The following is a 19,056-nucleotide window of genomic DNA, read 5'->3' on the forward strand; positions in this document are numbered from 1 at the left end:
AGACAACAGCTCGTCATGCTTGAGTATCCTGCTTTAAAAGAAAAACCCTGTGCCCTTTGGATACGATGTTAATTTTCTTGTTTAGTTTTAACTCCGTATGAATCCAAACTATGTAATAAAAGGTGAGAGGAAAGGGTAATCGTTTTTTTACTTTAGAAATTTTAGCAGTTTTATAATGAAATGAGAATTTGAGCATTATCTTAAAATACAGAGAACTAAAAAGGAGAGTGGAAAATCATAAACATTTAAGAGAGAGCATAAAATGAGGAAAACTGTTAGATCAGAGCAGAGCCCATAAAGAAATAAAGTTTAAAAAGGAGACTAGTGGGGTGCTTGGCTGGCTTAGTAGAGCATGGGACTTTTAATCTCGGGGTTATAAGTTCGAGCCCCATGTTGGGTGTAGAGATTATTAAAAAAGAAAAATAAAATTTTAAATAAAAAAATAAAATAAATGAAAAGGAGAATAGTGACAAATAGAAAAACTCTTGAAAGTCAGATAAAGGAATCCTAGGATCTGAGTGGGAGGGGTCCTTAGAAACCTTGAGTCTTCGTATTCAAAGCAGGAACCCCCTCTACCACACCCACATCAGGGGTCCACCTTGCATCTGATCCTGTCCTATCTGCAGGGGGAGCATGTACTGCCTTTCCATGTGGCCCTCTCTTGTTTTGGACAGTGGTAATTATGAGGCATTCGTGCCATAATTCATGCCATAGGCACTAGGAAGGCAGTGTCCCACTTTTGAACAAGTGGATTTTTAAAGATTTTATTTTAAAGATTTTATTTATTTATTTTTGCCAGAGAGAGAAAGAGAGTGAGCATGACCTGGGAGGGGTGGGGCAGAGGGAGAAGCAGCTCCCTGTTGAGTAGGAAGCCTGACAGCAGGCTTAGTCCCAGGACCCTGGGATCATGACCTGAGCTGAAGGCAGACACTTAACGACTGAGCCAACCAGGCACCCCCAAACATGTAGATTTAATGACATACTCATTATACTTTTAGGGAATTAGAAAAGGGGCAGAATGGGTCATTTCTGATAGGGCTTACATTTTTTACAGCTTTATTGCGATCTAATCGCATGCCATACCACTCACCATTTTCAAGTACACAATCCATTGGCTTTCAGTGTGTTCACAGAGCTGTAGATCCATCACCACCATCAGTTTTCAAAAAGAAACCCCCAACCCTTAGCTGTCATCCTTCCGAACCTTCCATTTCCTCCAGCCCTAGGCAACCAATAACCTACTTCCTGTTTCTACAGATTTGCTTATTCTGGATATTACATGTGAATGAGGTCTTGCAGCGTGGTCCTCTGGGCCTAACTTCTTTGACTCAGCATCATGTTTTTACACTTATTTCTTCTTGTTAACCAGTTGTATTCCATGGTGTGGATATATCCTATTTTATTTATCGGTTCATCAGTTGATGGACATTTACGTTGTCCCTGTCATGATTAAAGCTGCTGTGCACATTCATGCCCAGGTTTTCCTGTGGATATGTCTTCAGTTCCTTATACACCTGCGAGTGGAATTTCTGGGTCAGATGGTAATTCTAGATTTAACCACTCGAGGCCCTGCCAGACTCTTCCGAAGTGACTGCATCATTTCACATTCCGACCATTAGTGAGGAGGGTTCCAATTTCTCCACATCCTGGCCAGCATTTGTTATTATCTGTCTTTGTTATTATTGTCATTCTGGTGAGTGCGAAGTGGTATCTCCCCGGGGTTCTGACTTATGTTTCCCTGGTGACTACTAATGTCAAGCATCTTTTTATGTGCTTATTGGCCTTTTGTGTATCTTCTCTGGAGAAATGTCTGTTCGAATCCTTTACTCTTTTTTTTTTTTGTCTTTTTATTATGGAGATATATATTCTAGGTACAATGTATGTTCTATTCTCTTAGACATACAATTGTGTCCCTTAACAGAAATGTGATATGTAAGACATTTTCTCCTTAGTTTCTGGGTTCTCTTTTCATTTTCTTTACAGTGTCTGGGTCACATGTTTTTAGTCCTTTAATTCTTATGTGTTTTTGTTGTTTTTCCTGTTGAATTATAAAATAGTGAAACTTAAACTGTAAAATCCTGTGAATCTGGAAACTGCGAGTCCTTGTAGATCTCTGTTCATCCTGGAGAATGGTACATTATCTGTTAAAGAATGTGTCTCCCCAGCCAGCTGCCTCTGCCCCTAGATAGATAATTTCCTGGTGGCTCATTTGATTTCATTCTTGATGAGCTATGATGGCTTATTGGTTTGTTTTCTTATAGGTGAATCGATTTAGTAAGGTGGAGGACCGAGCAATTTTTGTCACCGATCGTCACCTCTATAAGATGGATCCCACTAAACAGTACAAGGTGATGAAGACCATCCCTCTGTACAACGTAAGTGTTCTCTGCTTCCTGAAGGACGGAGTCTTAACCTGGGGTTCTCGGACCACTAGTGGGTCAATAGACGGATCACTACAACCTTTGGAGCTCTAGGGAGTCCATGAATTCCTGAAATTCTATGCCCATCTTATGTCTTGTACAAATGTACAATTTTCTGTAAGAAGGATCCAGGCACGCCTGGCTGGCTTGGTTGGTAGAGCGTGCGACTCTTCATCTTGGGGTCATGAGTTCAGGCTGCCTGTTGGGTATGGAGAATACTTTAACTTTAACAAAAAGCGGGGGCAGGGGGGCGCCTGGGTGGCTCAGTGGGTTAAATTCTCTGCCTTCGGCTCAGGTCATGACCCCAGGGTCCTGGGATGGAGCCCCGAGCCCCCGCATTGGGCTCTCTGCTCAGCAGGGAGCCTACTTCCCCCTCTGTCTCTCTCTACCTGCCTCTCTGCCTACTTGTGACCTCTGTCAAATAAATAAATAAAATCTTTAAAAAAAAAAAAAGAGGAGAAAGGATCCAAGGTTTCCATTAGATTAATGAAGGCATTTTTAAAAAACAAACATTAAGGACTCCCTATTCTACGTAACCTTTCTCTATTCCTAATCCTACCTACTGCTTAAATGTGGCATATAATATATTTTCTTACTTGTTTTCAAGAGGTTTGTTTTTATAGAGAAATGGAATTAGGAGAAAAACAGTGGAGAATTACTTCATGAAAACATTATCTCTCTTTCACATGTAAAATTTATGCTGTTTCCGGAACTTCTTTTCACCAGTATATTTTGCCTCTGATCTAAACCCACTCAGTTGTCCTCCATGGGGTTTTCAAGTTCTGTAATCATTTCTCATTTGAAATACGAAATTTGGTGGATATCTCCTTGAATTTCAATATAAGTTGTTTTTTTGTTTTTTTGTTTTTAATTTTCCTCCTGCCATATGTGGTCTGCTTTACAAGTGACTGTCTGTTTTGATTCTTCAGAAACATCCTGCTGACTACAAGATCTTTTCAAGTGTCAGGTGATTTTTCTGTCTGCTAGTTCCTAAGGAAGGAGGTCTGTCTGTCCAATAATAGAATCTATGAGGAATATCATTTCAAGATTATTTTAAATCCTTCTGGTCTCTACAAAAGGGAACAGGAAACATACTGTTTTGTAGTTCTGTGTTGTTAAATCAGGAGTCCTGTTGATTGTGAGGTACAGAGAAGGCAAACTATTCCTGGCTTTGCTACATGATTTAGAATATCACTGCAGGGCTGATTATGGGGTTGAACTTTGTCTTCATTACACGCCCCCCCACTGCCACCCTGTACACACACATGCATCTCTTTCTCCCTTTCAATAGAAAGGCTAATAGATTGTAGCTAAGAAGAAAATGATATTCTAAGACATTCTTGGTTGTATATAGTCTTCTTAGCAAACACTTCTAATCTCACATATCAATCATCATTTAAGCCTAATCACTGCAATCTTAAAGTAGGAGATGAAGGAAGGTACAGGAGAAAATCAGATTTTGTCAAAGTCAAATGAAGTGTGGAACCAAACAGAACATGAATTGTGACTGGCGTTTTATTTCTTTACCTTCTATTGAAAGGGAGATCAATCAAAGCACTTGATACAAATTCAATAAATAGCTAAACAACTCTTTGAACTGAAGTTATTTTCCCAAACTACCATCCTTTTTCATGTTGACTGGCATGTTTTTATAGTCACTGTTCCCTTTCATCAGTATCATTCTTGTTAGTGTTATGAATAATATCATCTAATATAAAAATTAATGATGTTTAACAGTTGCAGTAAAAGTAAGCAATGTCAATAGAATGGGCACACACACGGGGCGCCTGGGTGGCTCAGTGGGTTAAGCCTCTGCCTTCTACTCAGGTTATGGTCTCAGGGTCCTGGAATTGAGCCCTCCATCGGGCTCTCTGCTTGGCAGGGAGCCTTTTTCCTCCTCTCTCTCTGCCTGCCTCTCTGCCTACTTGTGATCTCTGTCAAATAAATAAATAAAATCTTAGGAGGCCAATGCCTTATCCATTAGGCCACTGGGGCTTCTTAAATAAATAAAATCTTAAAAAAAAAAAAAAGAATGGGCACACACTATCACAGATGTTGTCAGTACTCTGCCCATGTCCCCCTGTATTCCCTTATTATTTCTGGGTACCCCAGCCTAACTTTCATCAGTCAACATTCTTGTCAAAAGGCTGCCCTTAGGCTGCCAGAACTCACTTTGCCTTCAGCTTACCCACAGTGGTAGCTCATTTAACACTGGGCCCCACTGGCTGTCTTCCCACACTCAAACCACTTCCCCACACCCTTGCCAGTGCCCCTGCACCTTCCAAATCAGTCCTCTGGGTTTATCAGCCTTCCTCTTGGGATCTGCTTTTGGCAGGAACCAACCTTGGAAGAGTGGCTGCCTCTTAAGGAAGGGGCCGGGTTGAATGGGATAGGGGACTTCCAACCATACCTATAAAAATGTTTTTGAGTCTGAAACAAATATGGCAAAATAGTTAAGTATTGAAATTGAAAACAGGAGTCTTTGTTATTTTATTCTTTATACTGTTTGCATGATCAGAATATTTTGAAATTAAAAAACAGCTTAAGACAGAAACTTTTAAAAATGGATAATGCTAATAAGAGTAATGCAGAAAGTGGGAAGGGAGAAAGGAGATAATGTCAGTTTTAACCATGTTGAGTTTCAGGTGCTGGTGAAACTTGGAAGTATACATTCCACAGATAAATTGGAAGTCTAATATTATTGGGGGGGAGAAGAATTCAGCACTTAAAATAAAAACTAAAGAGTGGATCCATGTATAATTGGAGGCTGAAATTATGAGTCTAGAGAGAGAAAGGGACAGATGATTCGAGAACATTCCCTGTTAAATGGTGGGGAAAAAAATCGCTGAAGGAAATGGAGTAAGAAGGAAATCTCTCAATGGGCCTCCATGTGCTTCTCTCTTTCCTGTGCTGAATGAGCTGTAGCTTCCCTTCAGTTCCATAGGTTATGAATTATTCTAGGAAAGAAGAGAACTATAGGAACGCCGTGTTGTAGAATCAAGTTGGAAAGTTTTCAGAAGTAAGAGTAGTCGGTAAGAACAGACAGCTGAGGGTCCCACACTCCTCCTTCTGCACAGGCTCCTTTCCTGTCTCACTTAAGCTTTTCTGGCTCCAAGGAACAGATTGTGACCATACACTCTCTTGAGTAATGTTTTGTTTTTAATGAGATTACACATGGTAGTAAGGGAGAAGAATCTTGCAAAGACCCAAGAAATGCTACCATTCAGCATTTGAGGCAGCCCTCAGGGCCTGTGTTATCCCGGAGCCCCCTGAGGAGCACGAGTGCGTGGAGAGTCGAGTGCCTGCCGCTTTCTGGGGCTCTGCTGCTCTCTGAGCGTCTTCTTCCTGACAGTCACCATCCTTGCCAGACAGCACAGGCTAGTGCGAGGCTAGGGTCTACGTCAGCCAGCCCAGTAAACCACTGGGGTGTCCTCCTGCAGGAACATATGGAACACAGTCTCCAGAGGAGTTCTCACCATGGCAACCGGTTCCGCTCGACCCACATCGGTGCTGCAGTTCCTTCGCAAGCACTTGTTAGTCCGCGCGCATCCTCTTCCCTGACTTGTCCTAGTGTAGCATGGATAATTACTACAGCTCATTTAGGACATGATTGATCTCTTCCCTCTACAGTCTTTGGCCACTGTCCTTAGGCCCAAGTCATTTTTGGCCTTGGTCACAGAGCATGCTGGGGGTGGGTCATCAGGAGAGAAGTGCTTCAAACAGGCCAGCTTCATCAGAAAGCCGTGGGGCCTTGGACCCTTCCCACCTCCTGTTCCGGTCTCCCGGATTCCAGTCCTTGTCAAACAGGACCTGGATCGCGCTCATAGATGCCCGTCACTGGTGAGAGTTTCAGCGAGGCTCTCGTTTGGCTCTGTGTCTGATCAGCTTCTAAACCTGGTCTTCATCAGGGCTTTTAACTGCTTCCAGCCGGCAACATGGGGTGAATATTTGTTGCACCGTAAAAGTACTCAACCGGTTTACTGTCTTTACACCTCCCAACCCATTGAACTTGTGTAAAGCAGTAGTAGCACCTAAGTGTCCCAGGCCTTAACTCTAATGGGCATATCAGCCAGCGTCCAGGGGCTCGGCTGTGACAGGGTAAGTGACTGCTTCTTCCCTACAGACCCCGCTGGCTCTGTGTGCTGGGGAGAGAGCGCCTCCTCCTCGATGACAGGCTGCAAGCAGGGCCACGTCCCTCTGAGACTGGTTTCCGGCAGCATCCTTGTGCTCATTTCTTCCTGCTAGATCTTGAGGTGCGATGAACAGAGACTTAAGGAGACTCGCTTAATGGGCAGTTATGCCTGAGTTAGAACAGCGGTGCGGGAATTGCCTACACTGGGGGTTTCAGACCGCTGCGACTGGATTGTCTCATTACAGCGTTTACAATCTCAGTGACTCAAGTCTTCCTTCAATGAGTGATCACTGAGGACTCGTTATGTGCCAGACCTATGGGTATTGTGGCATGGAAGGGCCAAAATGGTCCGTTTCTGCCCTGATGGAACTTTGGTGGCGACTAGTGGACTTCAGGCTTATGTGTAAATGTGCATGTACATGTGCATGTATTTACACACACACGTCATATAATCCATCAGCAGTGGATAAGGGAAGACACAGACTAGGAAGGGAAAATAGAGGCTGTGAGAGGTGTTGTAATTACAAATAGGATGATGGGGCCTCACTCCAAAGCTGACATTCAAGCAGAGACGTGAAGGAGCTAAGGAAGGAGCCAGATGTTTACTTGGAGGGAAAGTATTTGGGGCATAAGGAAGAGCAGAGACACAGAGACATGAGCAGGAAGGAAAGAGCCTTCTGGAGGCTGGAAATGACCAGCTCCGTAGCTTGAGCTGGTGGTAGTCACACTTGGGTATGCATGTATTCAAATTCATTGGGCGGTTTCCTTGAGATATGTGTGCCCTGCTGAATGCATGTTATATATACCTCAGTGAAGGGGGAGGAGAGGGGCGCCTGGGTGGCTCAGTTAGTTGAGCGTCTGCCCTCAACTGGGGTCATGATCCGGGATCGAGTCCCGTGTCCGGCTCCCTGCTCAGCGGGGAGTCTGCTTCCCCCTATGCCTCTGCCCCTTCCCACCGCACTCGTTCCCTCTCGCTCTCCACTCTCTCCTCAAATAAATACATAAAATCTTTTTAAAAATAGAATCCAAAAAAAGGGGTGGGGAAGAAAGCTATCTGGGAAGGAAGATAGAGGAGGAAGGGTAAGCCAGAGAGGTGAAGTAAAGGAGGCAGGTGGTCATTGAAGCCCAGGGAAGATCTAGACACCTGATGATACACAGACCATTACCGTCCGGCATGTGAAACACCTGCAGTCACATTTGTTTTCTCCTCCGTCTGAAGAAGAGTACGCCCCATTCCCTTGAGCTCAGAGAGGCAGCCCTCCGCTGTTCCTCGGGGGAGAAGAAGCTGCTAACTAAACCAGAGTGGCCCCTTGATTTCAGGGAAGCCAGAGATCTCGGGGACGGCCCCGGGTGGAGATCTTTGCACTGTACCTCTGTTACATACCCTCTGTGTCCTTCATATTGATCAGATGTACTTTTTCTCATTTTTTCCAAGATCAGTTTTGCTGGAGACCTATTTTGTTGATTTCATTACCTTTTCATTGACCTCTGCTCTTTTTTTTCTTCTCCAGTCTCTAGATTTACTCTGTTGGTTCTTTTTTCTAGCTTTTTGAGTTGAGGGATTAGCTGCTTTGGTTTCTAAATTTTAGTTTTTATAAAATTGCATCAAAGACGATACATTTATGTTTAGGAATGGCTTGAGCTGAACGTCACGTGTTATAATACATGTTATTGTCCTTGTTCAATTCTAATTATTTTGTCATCTCCATTGTGAGTTCCTTAAGCATGGGTGGTTTAGTGGTATGTTTTCAAATTATCATGTATATGTTAATGTCTGGTACGTGCATATGTTTTTTCTAGAGGAGGGAGGGAAGTCCACAGACTTTAAGTTCATTGATTGCTTGTGAGAAAACCTGTTTCATGTATATTTTAACATCAGCAACACCTCAGGAGGCTGTTACCCTGCAGTCAACATTCTGCACTGGCCGTATCCCTAAATTATTTTTTGAAGATAAGAATTCATCAGATCATCATCTGTTGTATTGTTCTAGTGAGTTTCTGTTAAATTAAAAGCAAAACATGTTGCAGAATTAAAAACAGCCCTTCAGGGCACTGAGGTGGCTCAGTCAGTTGAGCATCTGACTTTTGATTTGGTGCAAGTCATGACCTCAGGGTCATGAGTTCAAGCCCCCACTCAGGGCCCCACACTCAGTGTGGGATCTGCTTGTCCCTTGCCCTCCCCCCTTCTTCTCCCCCAACATGATCTCTCGTGTTTCTGCACACACTCTCTCTCTCTCTTTAAAATAAAATCTTTTTGAAAAAAATGACTTAAAAACACTTAAAGAGAACTAAAATTAAAAAGACAGAAAACAACAAACTCAAGGTAACCATTTTTCACTTTATGGCTTGGAAATCTTCTCTCTGCCAATGCCCCATTATGTACTCCTAAACCATCTTTCTAACAGGTCAGAACAATATTATTAATATCTTGTGTCAATATACAAAACAGCCCTAGTCCAACTTTTCTTTGAAATGAGTGTCTGAACAAGAACTTAATATATCTTTGCTGTTTTATTCCATGTCTGGTGACAGCTTCCCATAAGAATAGAGATTTTCAAACTTTTTCATGAGACTTGGGGTAATTTAAGTAAATCTGAGATCACTGGATTAGCAAACCCTTGGGATATCTTATTGGCATGTGGTGTACCCCCCACCAACTGTTCACATCTGGGCAAGTATTTTAACTTTTTTAGTGACATGCATGCAGAAAAGCACACAGATCTTAAGTGTAGAACACGGTGAATGATCACAAAGTGAATTCACCCATGTAACCATCACCAAAGCCAAGATACAGGCCATTAATAGGCCTGTATCTTCAGCTTGGGTCATGAGCTCATGACCTCACACATGTTCCCTCCAGGTCACTATCTCTTCCTTCCTTCTCAAAGACATAATTCTGCTCATTTCGAACTTCATTCAAATGAAGTAAAACAGTACATATCCCTTTTTGTGTGGCCTCTTTCATCGTGATATATTTGTGACATTTCTCCATGTTATTTCATCTAACTCTAATTTGCTCATTTTCATTGCTCTGTATTATTTCCTTGTGAAAATATACCACAGTCAGTTTATCCACTCATACATTGATGGATGTTTGAGATTCTTTTTTATTCTTATACATATTTTTTAGTGTTTACATGCATACATTTTCACTGGACAGATACCCAGGAGTGAAACTGTAACCTAGATAATTCCAGGTTTCCAAAGCAGTTGCACTGGTTTACGCCTCCACCAACAACGTGTGACAGGTCCAGTTGCTCCCATCTCCTCCCCAGTACCAGCTACGGACAGTCTTTTAAATGTTCGCTATGTTGGTAAGGTATGAGGTAGCTCCACATTGTGGGGGCTTTGTCCAGCTTTCTTGAGATATAAATGACACGTAACATTGTTTCTGTGTAAAGTATACAGCAAGTGGGTTTGATACATGTTGCACAGTGATCCCCGCCATAGCCAGTAGCTCCATCCCATCACATAGTCACCATTCTTTGTCATGGTGAGAGTATTTAAGGTTCTACCCACTTAGCAGCTTTTAACACAGTATTATTAACTATTATCACCATTGCTGTTCAGTAGTTTTCTAGAACTTATTCGTCTTAAACTGGAAGCTTATGCCCTCTGTCCAACATGTCCCATTTCCCCTACTCTCCAGCCACTGGTAACCACCACTCCACTCTCTGTTTCTATGAGTTCCGCTGTTTTAGATTCCACATGTAAGTGAGATCATATAATATTTCTTCTGTAAAATCATATAGTATTTTTTTTTCCATTTGGGTGTGATGCCCTCAGGATCCATCCTAGTTGTTACAAATGGCAGGATTTCCTTCTTCCTCGTGGCTGAATAATATATTCCATTACATATATATGCCACATCTTTATCCATTCATTTGTTGATAGATACGGATTGTGTTTTTTATTTGTATTGCCTTATTACTAAGAAGGTCTAGCACCTTTTTGTATGTTTATGAGTCGTGAACACCTTTTGTTGAAATACCTGCTCAAATCTCTTACCCATTTTTGTATTCAGTTGTCTTTTAAAAATTGATTTCTAGTTCTTTCTACAGTCTGCATAAGTGGCCACTGGCAGTTAAGAAGTTGCAGATAGGGGCGCCTGGGTGGCTCAGTGGGTTAGGCCGCTGCCTTCGGCTCGGGTCGTGATCTCAGGGTCCTGGGATCGAGTCCCACATCAGGCTCTCTGCTCAGCAGGAAGCCTGCTTCCCTCTCTCTCTCTCTGCCTTCCTCTCCGTCTACTTGTGATCTCTCTCTGTCAAATAAATAAATAAAATCTTTAAAAAAAAAAAAAAGAAGTTGCAGATATTTTCTCTGACTCTGTGACTTGACTTTTCATTCTTTGAATGGTGTCTTGGAACAAAATGTTTTACTTTAATGTAGCTCAACTTACCACCTTTTTTCTTTGAGGTTGATGCAGTTTTGTTTTTGTTTAAGAAATCATTCCCTATCCCAAGGTCATGAAGGTATGCTCTTCTGGTATATTCTATGTTGGTATATATACCTGGTATATTGGTATATATATTCTGGTATATTCTGTATTGGCATTCTATCTGGTGTATTCTCTTCCAGTATATTCTAAAACACTTTATTGCTCTATCTTTCCCATTGACATGCACAGTCCACCTAGAACTGATTTTTGTGTCTGTGTGAGGCTATAGGCATTCACATTTCCCCATGTGGATACACTGGTATATCTAGATCCTTTCCCTTCAATTTCACCTTCCTCCTAACATAACGTTCTCACCATCTTCATCCATATGAATGGAAAGAGGATGGTGGTAAGGCAGATCTCATCAAAAGCAGCAGCTTAACATTTAATCATTTTCTTTATCAAATGTCAGATTCCTTTGGGAGTCTGACAGATTCAGAAGTGAATGAAACCCATATACCCTGTCATGGGGTAGTCACCACTCCACTGTGGGCCATGTGACTATGCCTGAGTCCAGTATGCCAAGTCTTTGGATTCACCTAGAAAAAGCTGAAGTCTGTATTTTATGTAAGTCTCCTGATTAAATGCCATGCAAGCCAAATAAAACACATCTGTAGGCCCTGGTTAGCCCACAGCTCACCTGTTTGCTCCTCCTATTAAAAAAAGATCTCGGGGTGCCTTTGTGACTCAGTCAGTTAAATGTCTGCCTTCAGCTCAGGTCATGATCCCAGGGTCCTCAGGTCGAGCCCCACATAGCCTGCTTTTCCATCTCCCTCTGCCTGCTCCCCCTGCTTGTGCTCGCTCGCTCTCTCCCAAATAAATAAAATATTTTTTTTTTAAAAAAAGGATCTTTACTTATCATTTGTTATTTTAAATGAGCTATACCCATGTCTTGGCCTCTTCCATGTCAAACTTTAAAAAGTCTACAATCTATGGTATGTTTTCTTCTAGATGTTACGTAGCAGAAACAGTAAAAACACTAACCATTTCTTGCTTATAGCTCAAAAAAGCTATAACTGGGTGTGAGCTTTAGAAGGATACATTTTCTACTTCAATTACCAAGAAAGAAAAAGAATAAAGGAAAACTTTGGTAGAGATGTCCTTCTTGACTTGAGAACTTCCTGCCTCCTCAGAGTTCAATGCTAATCCCATCCCTCTGATTTTGCATTATAAAATTTTTGAAATGTATAGAGAATTTGAAAGAATACCTTTTAGGTATTAGGGAATACCATAATGCTCTCTGCCTAGATTCACCGAGTGTTTGTTTTTTGCTCTATTTGTTTTATCTCTCTTTGATGATGCTTTGCCGCTAAAATAATCCTGTATGCATTCTCCTAAGAATAAGGATTTTCTCCTTCATAACCTCAATACCATTTTCATATCTAAGAAAATAACATTTCCATAATATCATCTGATATCCAGCTCATATTCGAATTTCTTCATTTGTTCCAAGAATGTCTTATACCTATTTTTAAAAATACTACCTAGGTTCATATTTTAGAGTTACACCTCTTTTCGTCCAGAACTGCACCTCCACACACACAGCCTTTTTTTTCAGGATGTTGATTTTTTTAAATGGCATTATTAAATTTTGATTTGCTATAATGGCTGAATTATTACTCCCCCAGAATTCATTGGTTGAAGTTCTAACCCCCAGTACTTCAGAACAGTGGCTGTGTTTGGAGATTGGGTCTTCAAAGAGGTAATTAGGTTACAACGAGGTCATGAGGGTGGGCCATAATCTGGTTTGACCGGGGTCCCTATTAGAAGAGGCAAGACCCCGTGAGAATGGAGAGTGAAGGCACCCATCCACAAGTCAAGGAGAGAGGCCTCTGAGGAACCACACCCTTCCATACCTTGATCTTGGACTTGTAGTCTCCAGAACTTTTTTTAAACCATCCATTCTGTGGGCTCTGTATGGCTGCCCTAGCAAGCTAAAACATTTACTTACCATAGAATTCACCCATCGTAAGGTACCATTCAGTTACTTTTAGTAAATTTACCCGGTTGTGCAAACATGACCCAATCTGGTTTTGGAACATTTCCGTCACCTCAGAGAGTTCTCTCGTGCTCATGGGTGGTAAATCCTCACTCCCAACCTCAGCCTCTCCTTCTGCCTTTTCTAGAAACTTGACATACACGGACTCCTGCAGCACATATTCTGTGTGTGGCTTCCTCCACTCAGTGTGTTCTTGGGTTCATCTAGGTTGTACCTTGTGTCATTGGTTCGTTCATCTCACCTCCGAGTCATACTCCATTGCATGGATAGACCGTATTCATTTCTTCACGCACCAGCAGACGGACATCTGGCTGCTGGGTGCATTTGCATGTAAGTCTTTTTATAGGCATATGCTTTTATTTCTCTCAGATGGCTATCTGGGAGGGAAATTAGTCCATCATACGGCATTTGTTTAAATTTGTAAGAAACTACCAAATTTTTCCAAAATGGCTGCTCCCTGGTACATTCTCCCCAGCGCCTGGGAGTTCTGGTTTCGTCACATTCCCTCCAACATGTGGTATGCGTAACATTGACTTTATAGAGTCCGGAACTGGTCTTGTCCAGATTTGTCTATTTCCTCGTCGTTCATTTAATTTGTTCTCCTAGTCCCTATATTTTCTGTTAACCAGCAGTTAAATCAGGAGGTGTTGATTTCCTTGTCAGTAGGCTTCCACATTCTTGAGATGATACCCTGCACCTCAGCAAAAGGGGCATAAGTACAGCCAACTCTGCCTTGTGGCTCATCTTTGGATGTTCATTGTACGCAGGCCACAGTTACTGCGCTGCGGTCTAAATTTCTGACCACTTGTAGAATAGATACCCTGTGTTTTCCTGTGAACACCTAGAATTTAGCATAAAAATAAAGATAAATATCACCATCAAATAATTACATACTGATAAGTTGCCCATCACTATACCAATACCTGTTATTTTCAGTTTCTTTTCCCAGTCTGTTTTCATCACCAAATTCTTCCGGTACTTTCTTCTTGATTTTTTTTTTAAGTTTTTACAGTTTATTGATCCTCTCATGAAAAGTCTGTAGTCTACATAGTCCCTGCAGATCCCCAGAGTCACCCCAGAATTTTTACTCCTTTGTGCTAGCACCAGTGTTGGCCCTCAGAGTCCCCCTGCCTTCCTTCATTCTGTTCTTATGTTCCTTTTGCTATTTTCTTGAGGTCTTTTTTCTTCTCATGTAGGCGATGTCTTGCAAGTCTATGTTTGGGTTCATTTTCCTTCTGTAATCCAAAGAATCATAAATTGTGCCAAAGCCAATTGGCTTGCCACCACCAAAATGCATTCTGAATCTAAATACAAAGATGACATCTGGTGTGGTCTTGTAATTTTTGGCCAGTTTTTCCCAAATTTCTGTCTTAGGTACTGTTGCCTTTCTGGGGTGGAGGACCTCGATGACCATTTGTTTCTTGCTGAAGTCATCAGTTGGTCATGAACTTCCCGGTTCAGACAGTTACTGTGTTCTTCATAATGGCGGTCAGTCCTCAGGCAGCCAGGGAGGGAAAGCTTGATATTTCTTATTTATTTCTACAACAGTTAGCTCCCCCAAGCCCCAGCAGCCACTGATGGGTCTACTGACTGTAGTTGTACCTTTTCTAGAATACCACATAATTGGAATCATACACTTCGTAACCTTTTCAGATTGGCTTCTTTAACTGAGCAAGAGGTATCTGAGGTTCTTGCGTGTCTTTCTGTGGCTCATTTCTTTTTATCACTGAATATTCCGCTGTGTGGATGTGCTGTGGTTTGCTTACCCATCTGCCTACTGAAGGACATCTTGGTTGCTTCCGGTTTGAGGCCATTATGAATAAAGCTGCTAAACATTCACAAGCAGGTTTTTGTATGGACACCAGTTTCCAAATCATCTGGGTAAATACCTGCCCATGTGATTGCTACATCGTGTGGCAAGATTAAGTTTGGCTTTTTATGCACTGCCAAATTGTCTCCCAGAGTCGCTGTACCATTTTGCATTCCTGCCGGCAGTGAATAAGCGTTCGTCTTCACCATTGTTTGCTACTATCAGTTTGTTTCAATTGTAGCTATTCTAACAGACGTGTAGTAGTATCGAATATTCCTGTCACCCTAAACTCCGTAACTCGGCACACCCAGGGGTCCCAGGTAATCTCTACAGGAATTACTTCCCCACTCTCTGTCATTAATTGGTTTATGTTCAAGAAAGACTGGGGGCGCCTGGGGGGCTCAGTGGTTTGAAGCCTCTGTCTTTGGCTCAGGTCATGATCTCAGGGTCCTGGGATCGAGCCCCGCATCAGACTCTCTGCTCATCGGGGATCCTGCTTCCCCCTCTCTCTCTGCCTGCCTCTCTGCCTGCTTGTGATCTCTGTCTGTCAAATAAATAAATAAAGTCTTAAAAAAAAAAAAAAAAAGAAAGAAAAGAAAGACTGATCTTCCCGCAAGCCTAAATAAAATGTGATTAAAACTTAAATTCGGTACCTTTTTTCTCTCCCATTAGCAAAAATTATGCATCTGGTTTATCATTTAGCAATGATTTCAGTCATTCTTTGTAGGAAGTATAAAAATAGGAAATCATGACAGGTTTTTGAGATGAGTTTCAGCAAACCCTGTTCTCACAAATGGCATGGTCAAGTAATTATAAACAACAGTCTGAGAATGAGACATTCAAGTTACAAGTGACCCCTTTCTTAGCCACAGAGTGGCTTTCTTTGTACGAAGAGTCAGAGTTGGGATAGGGTTTCAGCCAGCTGGATTCTGTGTTACTGTCAGATTAGCCTCATCCCCCTTGAGTCCCTATCTACACTGTATTCGTAAGTTGTAATATTGAAGTAAAGCATTTCCAGCGTCAGGAAAGGTTAAAATTTTTTACAGGGGATAGGAGGGTCAGAATTTGAATGTTTTGCAAAGCTGGGAGACTCAGGGTTGCTCAGGTTGATATGGAGAACAGACAAGAAGTAACCTACCTAATCAGTAATGTTGTGTACAGAACTTTGGTTGCAACCTCTTTAACTCTGAGAATCATCCTAGAGAGATCACTATAAATGGCTGGAAAAGATCGCACCCCACGGCTGAAGCAAGTCACTTCAATCGATGAGCTTGTGCCGTGTGATTTCACAGGGACATGGGTTCACCCTAGCCAGCACTCAGGGAGCTGGTTGCCAAGACCAAGTTTAATTTGCGTAAACATAAAATCTGTTCACTGGTTTCAAGGGAGACCACAGAAACTGAAGCATTTAACCCAACCTAGGCTGAAACGCCTCTTGCCCTTTTGTCGGTATATTGTGCTCGTTTTGCTTGGCTGGTTTGAAGAATGTTCCAGGCTGTCCGCTAATGCTGTTTGATGTAGTCCCTTTTAATCGGTGTGGGCTTGATGGCCAGGGAAGTAGCCAATTAATTACACAGACCCCTCCTTTAATTCTGTGGAGAATACAGGCAAGCAAGGGCAAGAAGAGAGACAATGAAGTGATGTGAATGTTTCGTAGAGGTAAATGGGTTGTAATTATGCCAGGCTTCATGCATTATTACTCTATCTGATGGTGACTCGCTAGAAAGCTATCATTTCATTTGGAAGATGGATTGTCCTTGTAATGTGTACAGGGGTGAGCCCTGCTGAAATCCATCGCTGTGGGCTCTGCTCCCCATCACCATTTCTAAAGCACCCTACCCTCATGGCAGCGTCCCAGGAGAAGGTGTTTCCATGGCAATCTCAATGAAGGCGGTCAGCTGACGTCTGGCACCGCCGGAGCTGCTGTACACCAGCCTACTCCCCTCTCTCCTCCCTCGAGCCTCTAAACTGTATTTATTAGTCTTCTTTAATGGAAAGTATATAACCCCTTAATGACAGACGTGGAGTGGCACTCAGGTTTATTTATTTATGTAGGCAATAAATTTACCGTCCTAATTAATTCTCAGCAGGTCCCAGAATCTGTATTATTTCAAACATCTTGTGCAAACATTTATATTTTCGCCTGTTAGAACAAAGAGAGTTGTTTAGTAATATTAGATATTTGGAAACCTCCATTCTTAGAAAACAGTGATGTCTCTGTTAAAGAAGAATTTTTAGAGATACAGATACTAGGATTTCAGTTTAATTTTTCAAGAATCCTTTCTTGCTCTGCTGGTTTGGACAATGAAACAGTCTTTCCACTTTCCTTATGATGTTTTTTTTTTTTTTTAGCACTCAACGATTTTATTATTGGATTTGAATGAGCCACGTGGCTTGAAAATACTTCTAAGAAGTGGGACATTTAATGATGTTCTCTAATTTTCTCTTTTAATAAGAGAGGAAGAAGTCAGAATCTCAGAGCTACCCAACTGGTTGTTTTCCTGACATGCGTTTAGACGTAAATGCCTTTTGTCACATCGGTTAGAGACCACCACTTATGTTAAACTACTAAGCAAACTGATTTATTATGTCAAAAGTCAGTGCTCTGGGGCACAAGGTAGAGTCCATTTTCGTCGGTACTATACTTGGAAATTTAATTACAAATGTAAAAGATGCACTAAATCAGTATCTGAAAGCAACAATCATTAGACCTAATTTATGACTCCTTTAAAAAGCTATCTCATTAAGGAAACAAAAAGCCCTTAAACCACTAAAGTACAAGAAAATTAGTACAGCACCGCTGTATTTATCCAGAGATCAGATTGCCAGGAACGAGATCCTTTTAAAGCCAAGCCCTAAGTGGAGGCATACACATAAAAGGATCTCTGCCTTTGCAGACATAGATGTCACTAAGCCGAAGCAGCAGTGTGCTTCCTCTTACAGGAGCGTCTTATCAGAGCTGTCGTGTGCACTGAACATTTCCAAGCACCTACTGCACACTGTGTGTTTGCACTAGCAATGCAATAGCACATCTCACAGTTTGCCCTCAAAGCCTCGTGGGCCAGTAAGCGAGGCAGAGAAGTGAACCAGCCCCTCCAGCACAGGCCAGTGGCAGCCGTAAGGTTCAGATGACCAGTGAACCTGTCTCTCAGGAGGAGACCACCCCTTGGGAAGGGGAAGTAACCCACCCAAGGTCACAAAGCTCACGGGGAAGTAACCCACCCAAGGTCACAAAGCTCACAGGGAATAGAGCCGGCTTCACACACTTGTCTGTTATCCCATACCCTTGGAGACCTTGGACTCACAACCCCGATGGTGAACTGCTGCCACCTCCTCCTCCTTGTGACAAACAGCACATGCAACTAAAATCCTATTTTTGAGAAGAGGAAGGATGGGGTACCTGGGTGGCTCAGTCAGTTAAGTGTCTGCCTTCAGCTCAGGTCATGATCCCAGGGTCCTGGGATCAAGCCCCACATCGGGCTCCCTGCTCAGCCGGAGAACCTGCTTCTCCCTCTGCCTCTGCCCCACCCCCAGCTCCTGCTCTCTCTCACTCTTTCTCTCTCTCCCTCTCTAATACATAAGTAAATAAAAAGAAGAAGAAGAGGAAAGAAATCACACAACTAGCATTTGTCACGTACCTGATGCCATGCATTTATTAAGTGATTTAAATCTGGTCTATCTCCATCTTTATAAGAATCCTGGGCAGAGATTTAAGTATCATTTTATAAATGAAGAGACCAATTCTCATATTTCGCAGGGTTTTACTCCAGATTTTGTAGACACAAAAGCCCGAGTGACTTAGTTGCCTAGAATGGTCTCTTGCTTTCTCTCTCCTATTTCCCTTGTTTATTTATGTCTTTCTCACAATAATAATAATTGCTTTCTAAAATATTTCATCTTAACCTTTTAAGGATAAGTGACTTGTAGGCCCTGGGGATCCTGCAGGAAACTGTATAGTGAAGACTAGAACTTGAGTATTGGCTGTGTTCTGCATGTCAGAGGCTCTGGGAGCGTGGTCCATGGGGACACAAAACAGAAAAACCTTTTGTTTCATTTCCGTCAGAACGAAAAAAAAAAAACCCACAAACCAGCACCTTTGAAGGGAGCTGCCACATTGTACTTCTATTTGCACAACTGTTTCTCTCTTAATTGCAGTCCTGTCTGTTCCAAGAAGAAACCAATAGGGAAAGACACCACAGTCTCACATAAGCCAGAAAAAAAGACAGAAAGGCATGTTTTGATTGCTAACCTGATACT

The 19,056-nt window shown here is 42.1% G+C and overlaps 1 protein-coding gene and 1 long non-coding RNA gene across 2 annotated transcripts in view; one reads left to right on the forward strand and one right to left on the reverse strand.

The window, feature by feature from the left end:
- The window catches only part of MYO1D (myosin ID), a 352,967-nt gene that overhangs the window by 219,988 nt on the left and 113,923 nt on the right, over positions 1-19,056 (forward strand). The window contains exon 20 of the mRNA XM_047708294.1: positions 2,262-2,375. Coding sequence (XP_047564250.1) covers positions 2,262-2,375 — 114 coding nt within the window. The remainder of the gene's footprint in view (positions 1-2,261; positions 2,376-19,056) is intronic.
- The window catches only part of LOC125087710 (uncharacterized), a 67,693-nt gene that overhangs the window by 21,877 nt on the left and 26,760 nt on the right, over positions 1-19,056 (reverse strand). The window lies entirely within an intron of this gene.

The sequence above is a fragment of the Lutra lutra genome, chromosome 16, assembly GCF_902655055.1.
Source record: "Lutra lutra chromosome 16, mLutLut1.2, whole genome shotgun sequence".
NCBI lineage: Eukaryota > Metazoa > Chordata > Mammalia > Carnivora > Mustelidae > Lutra > Lutra lutra.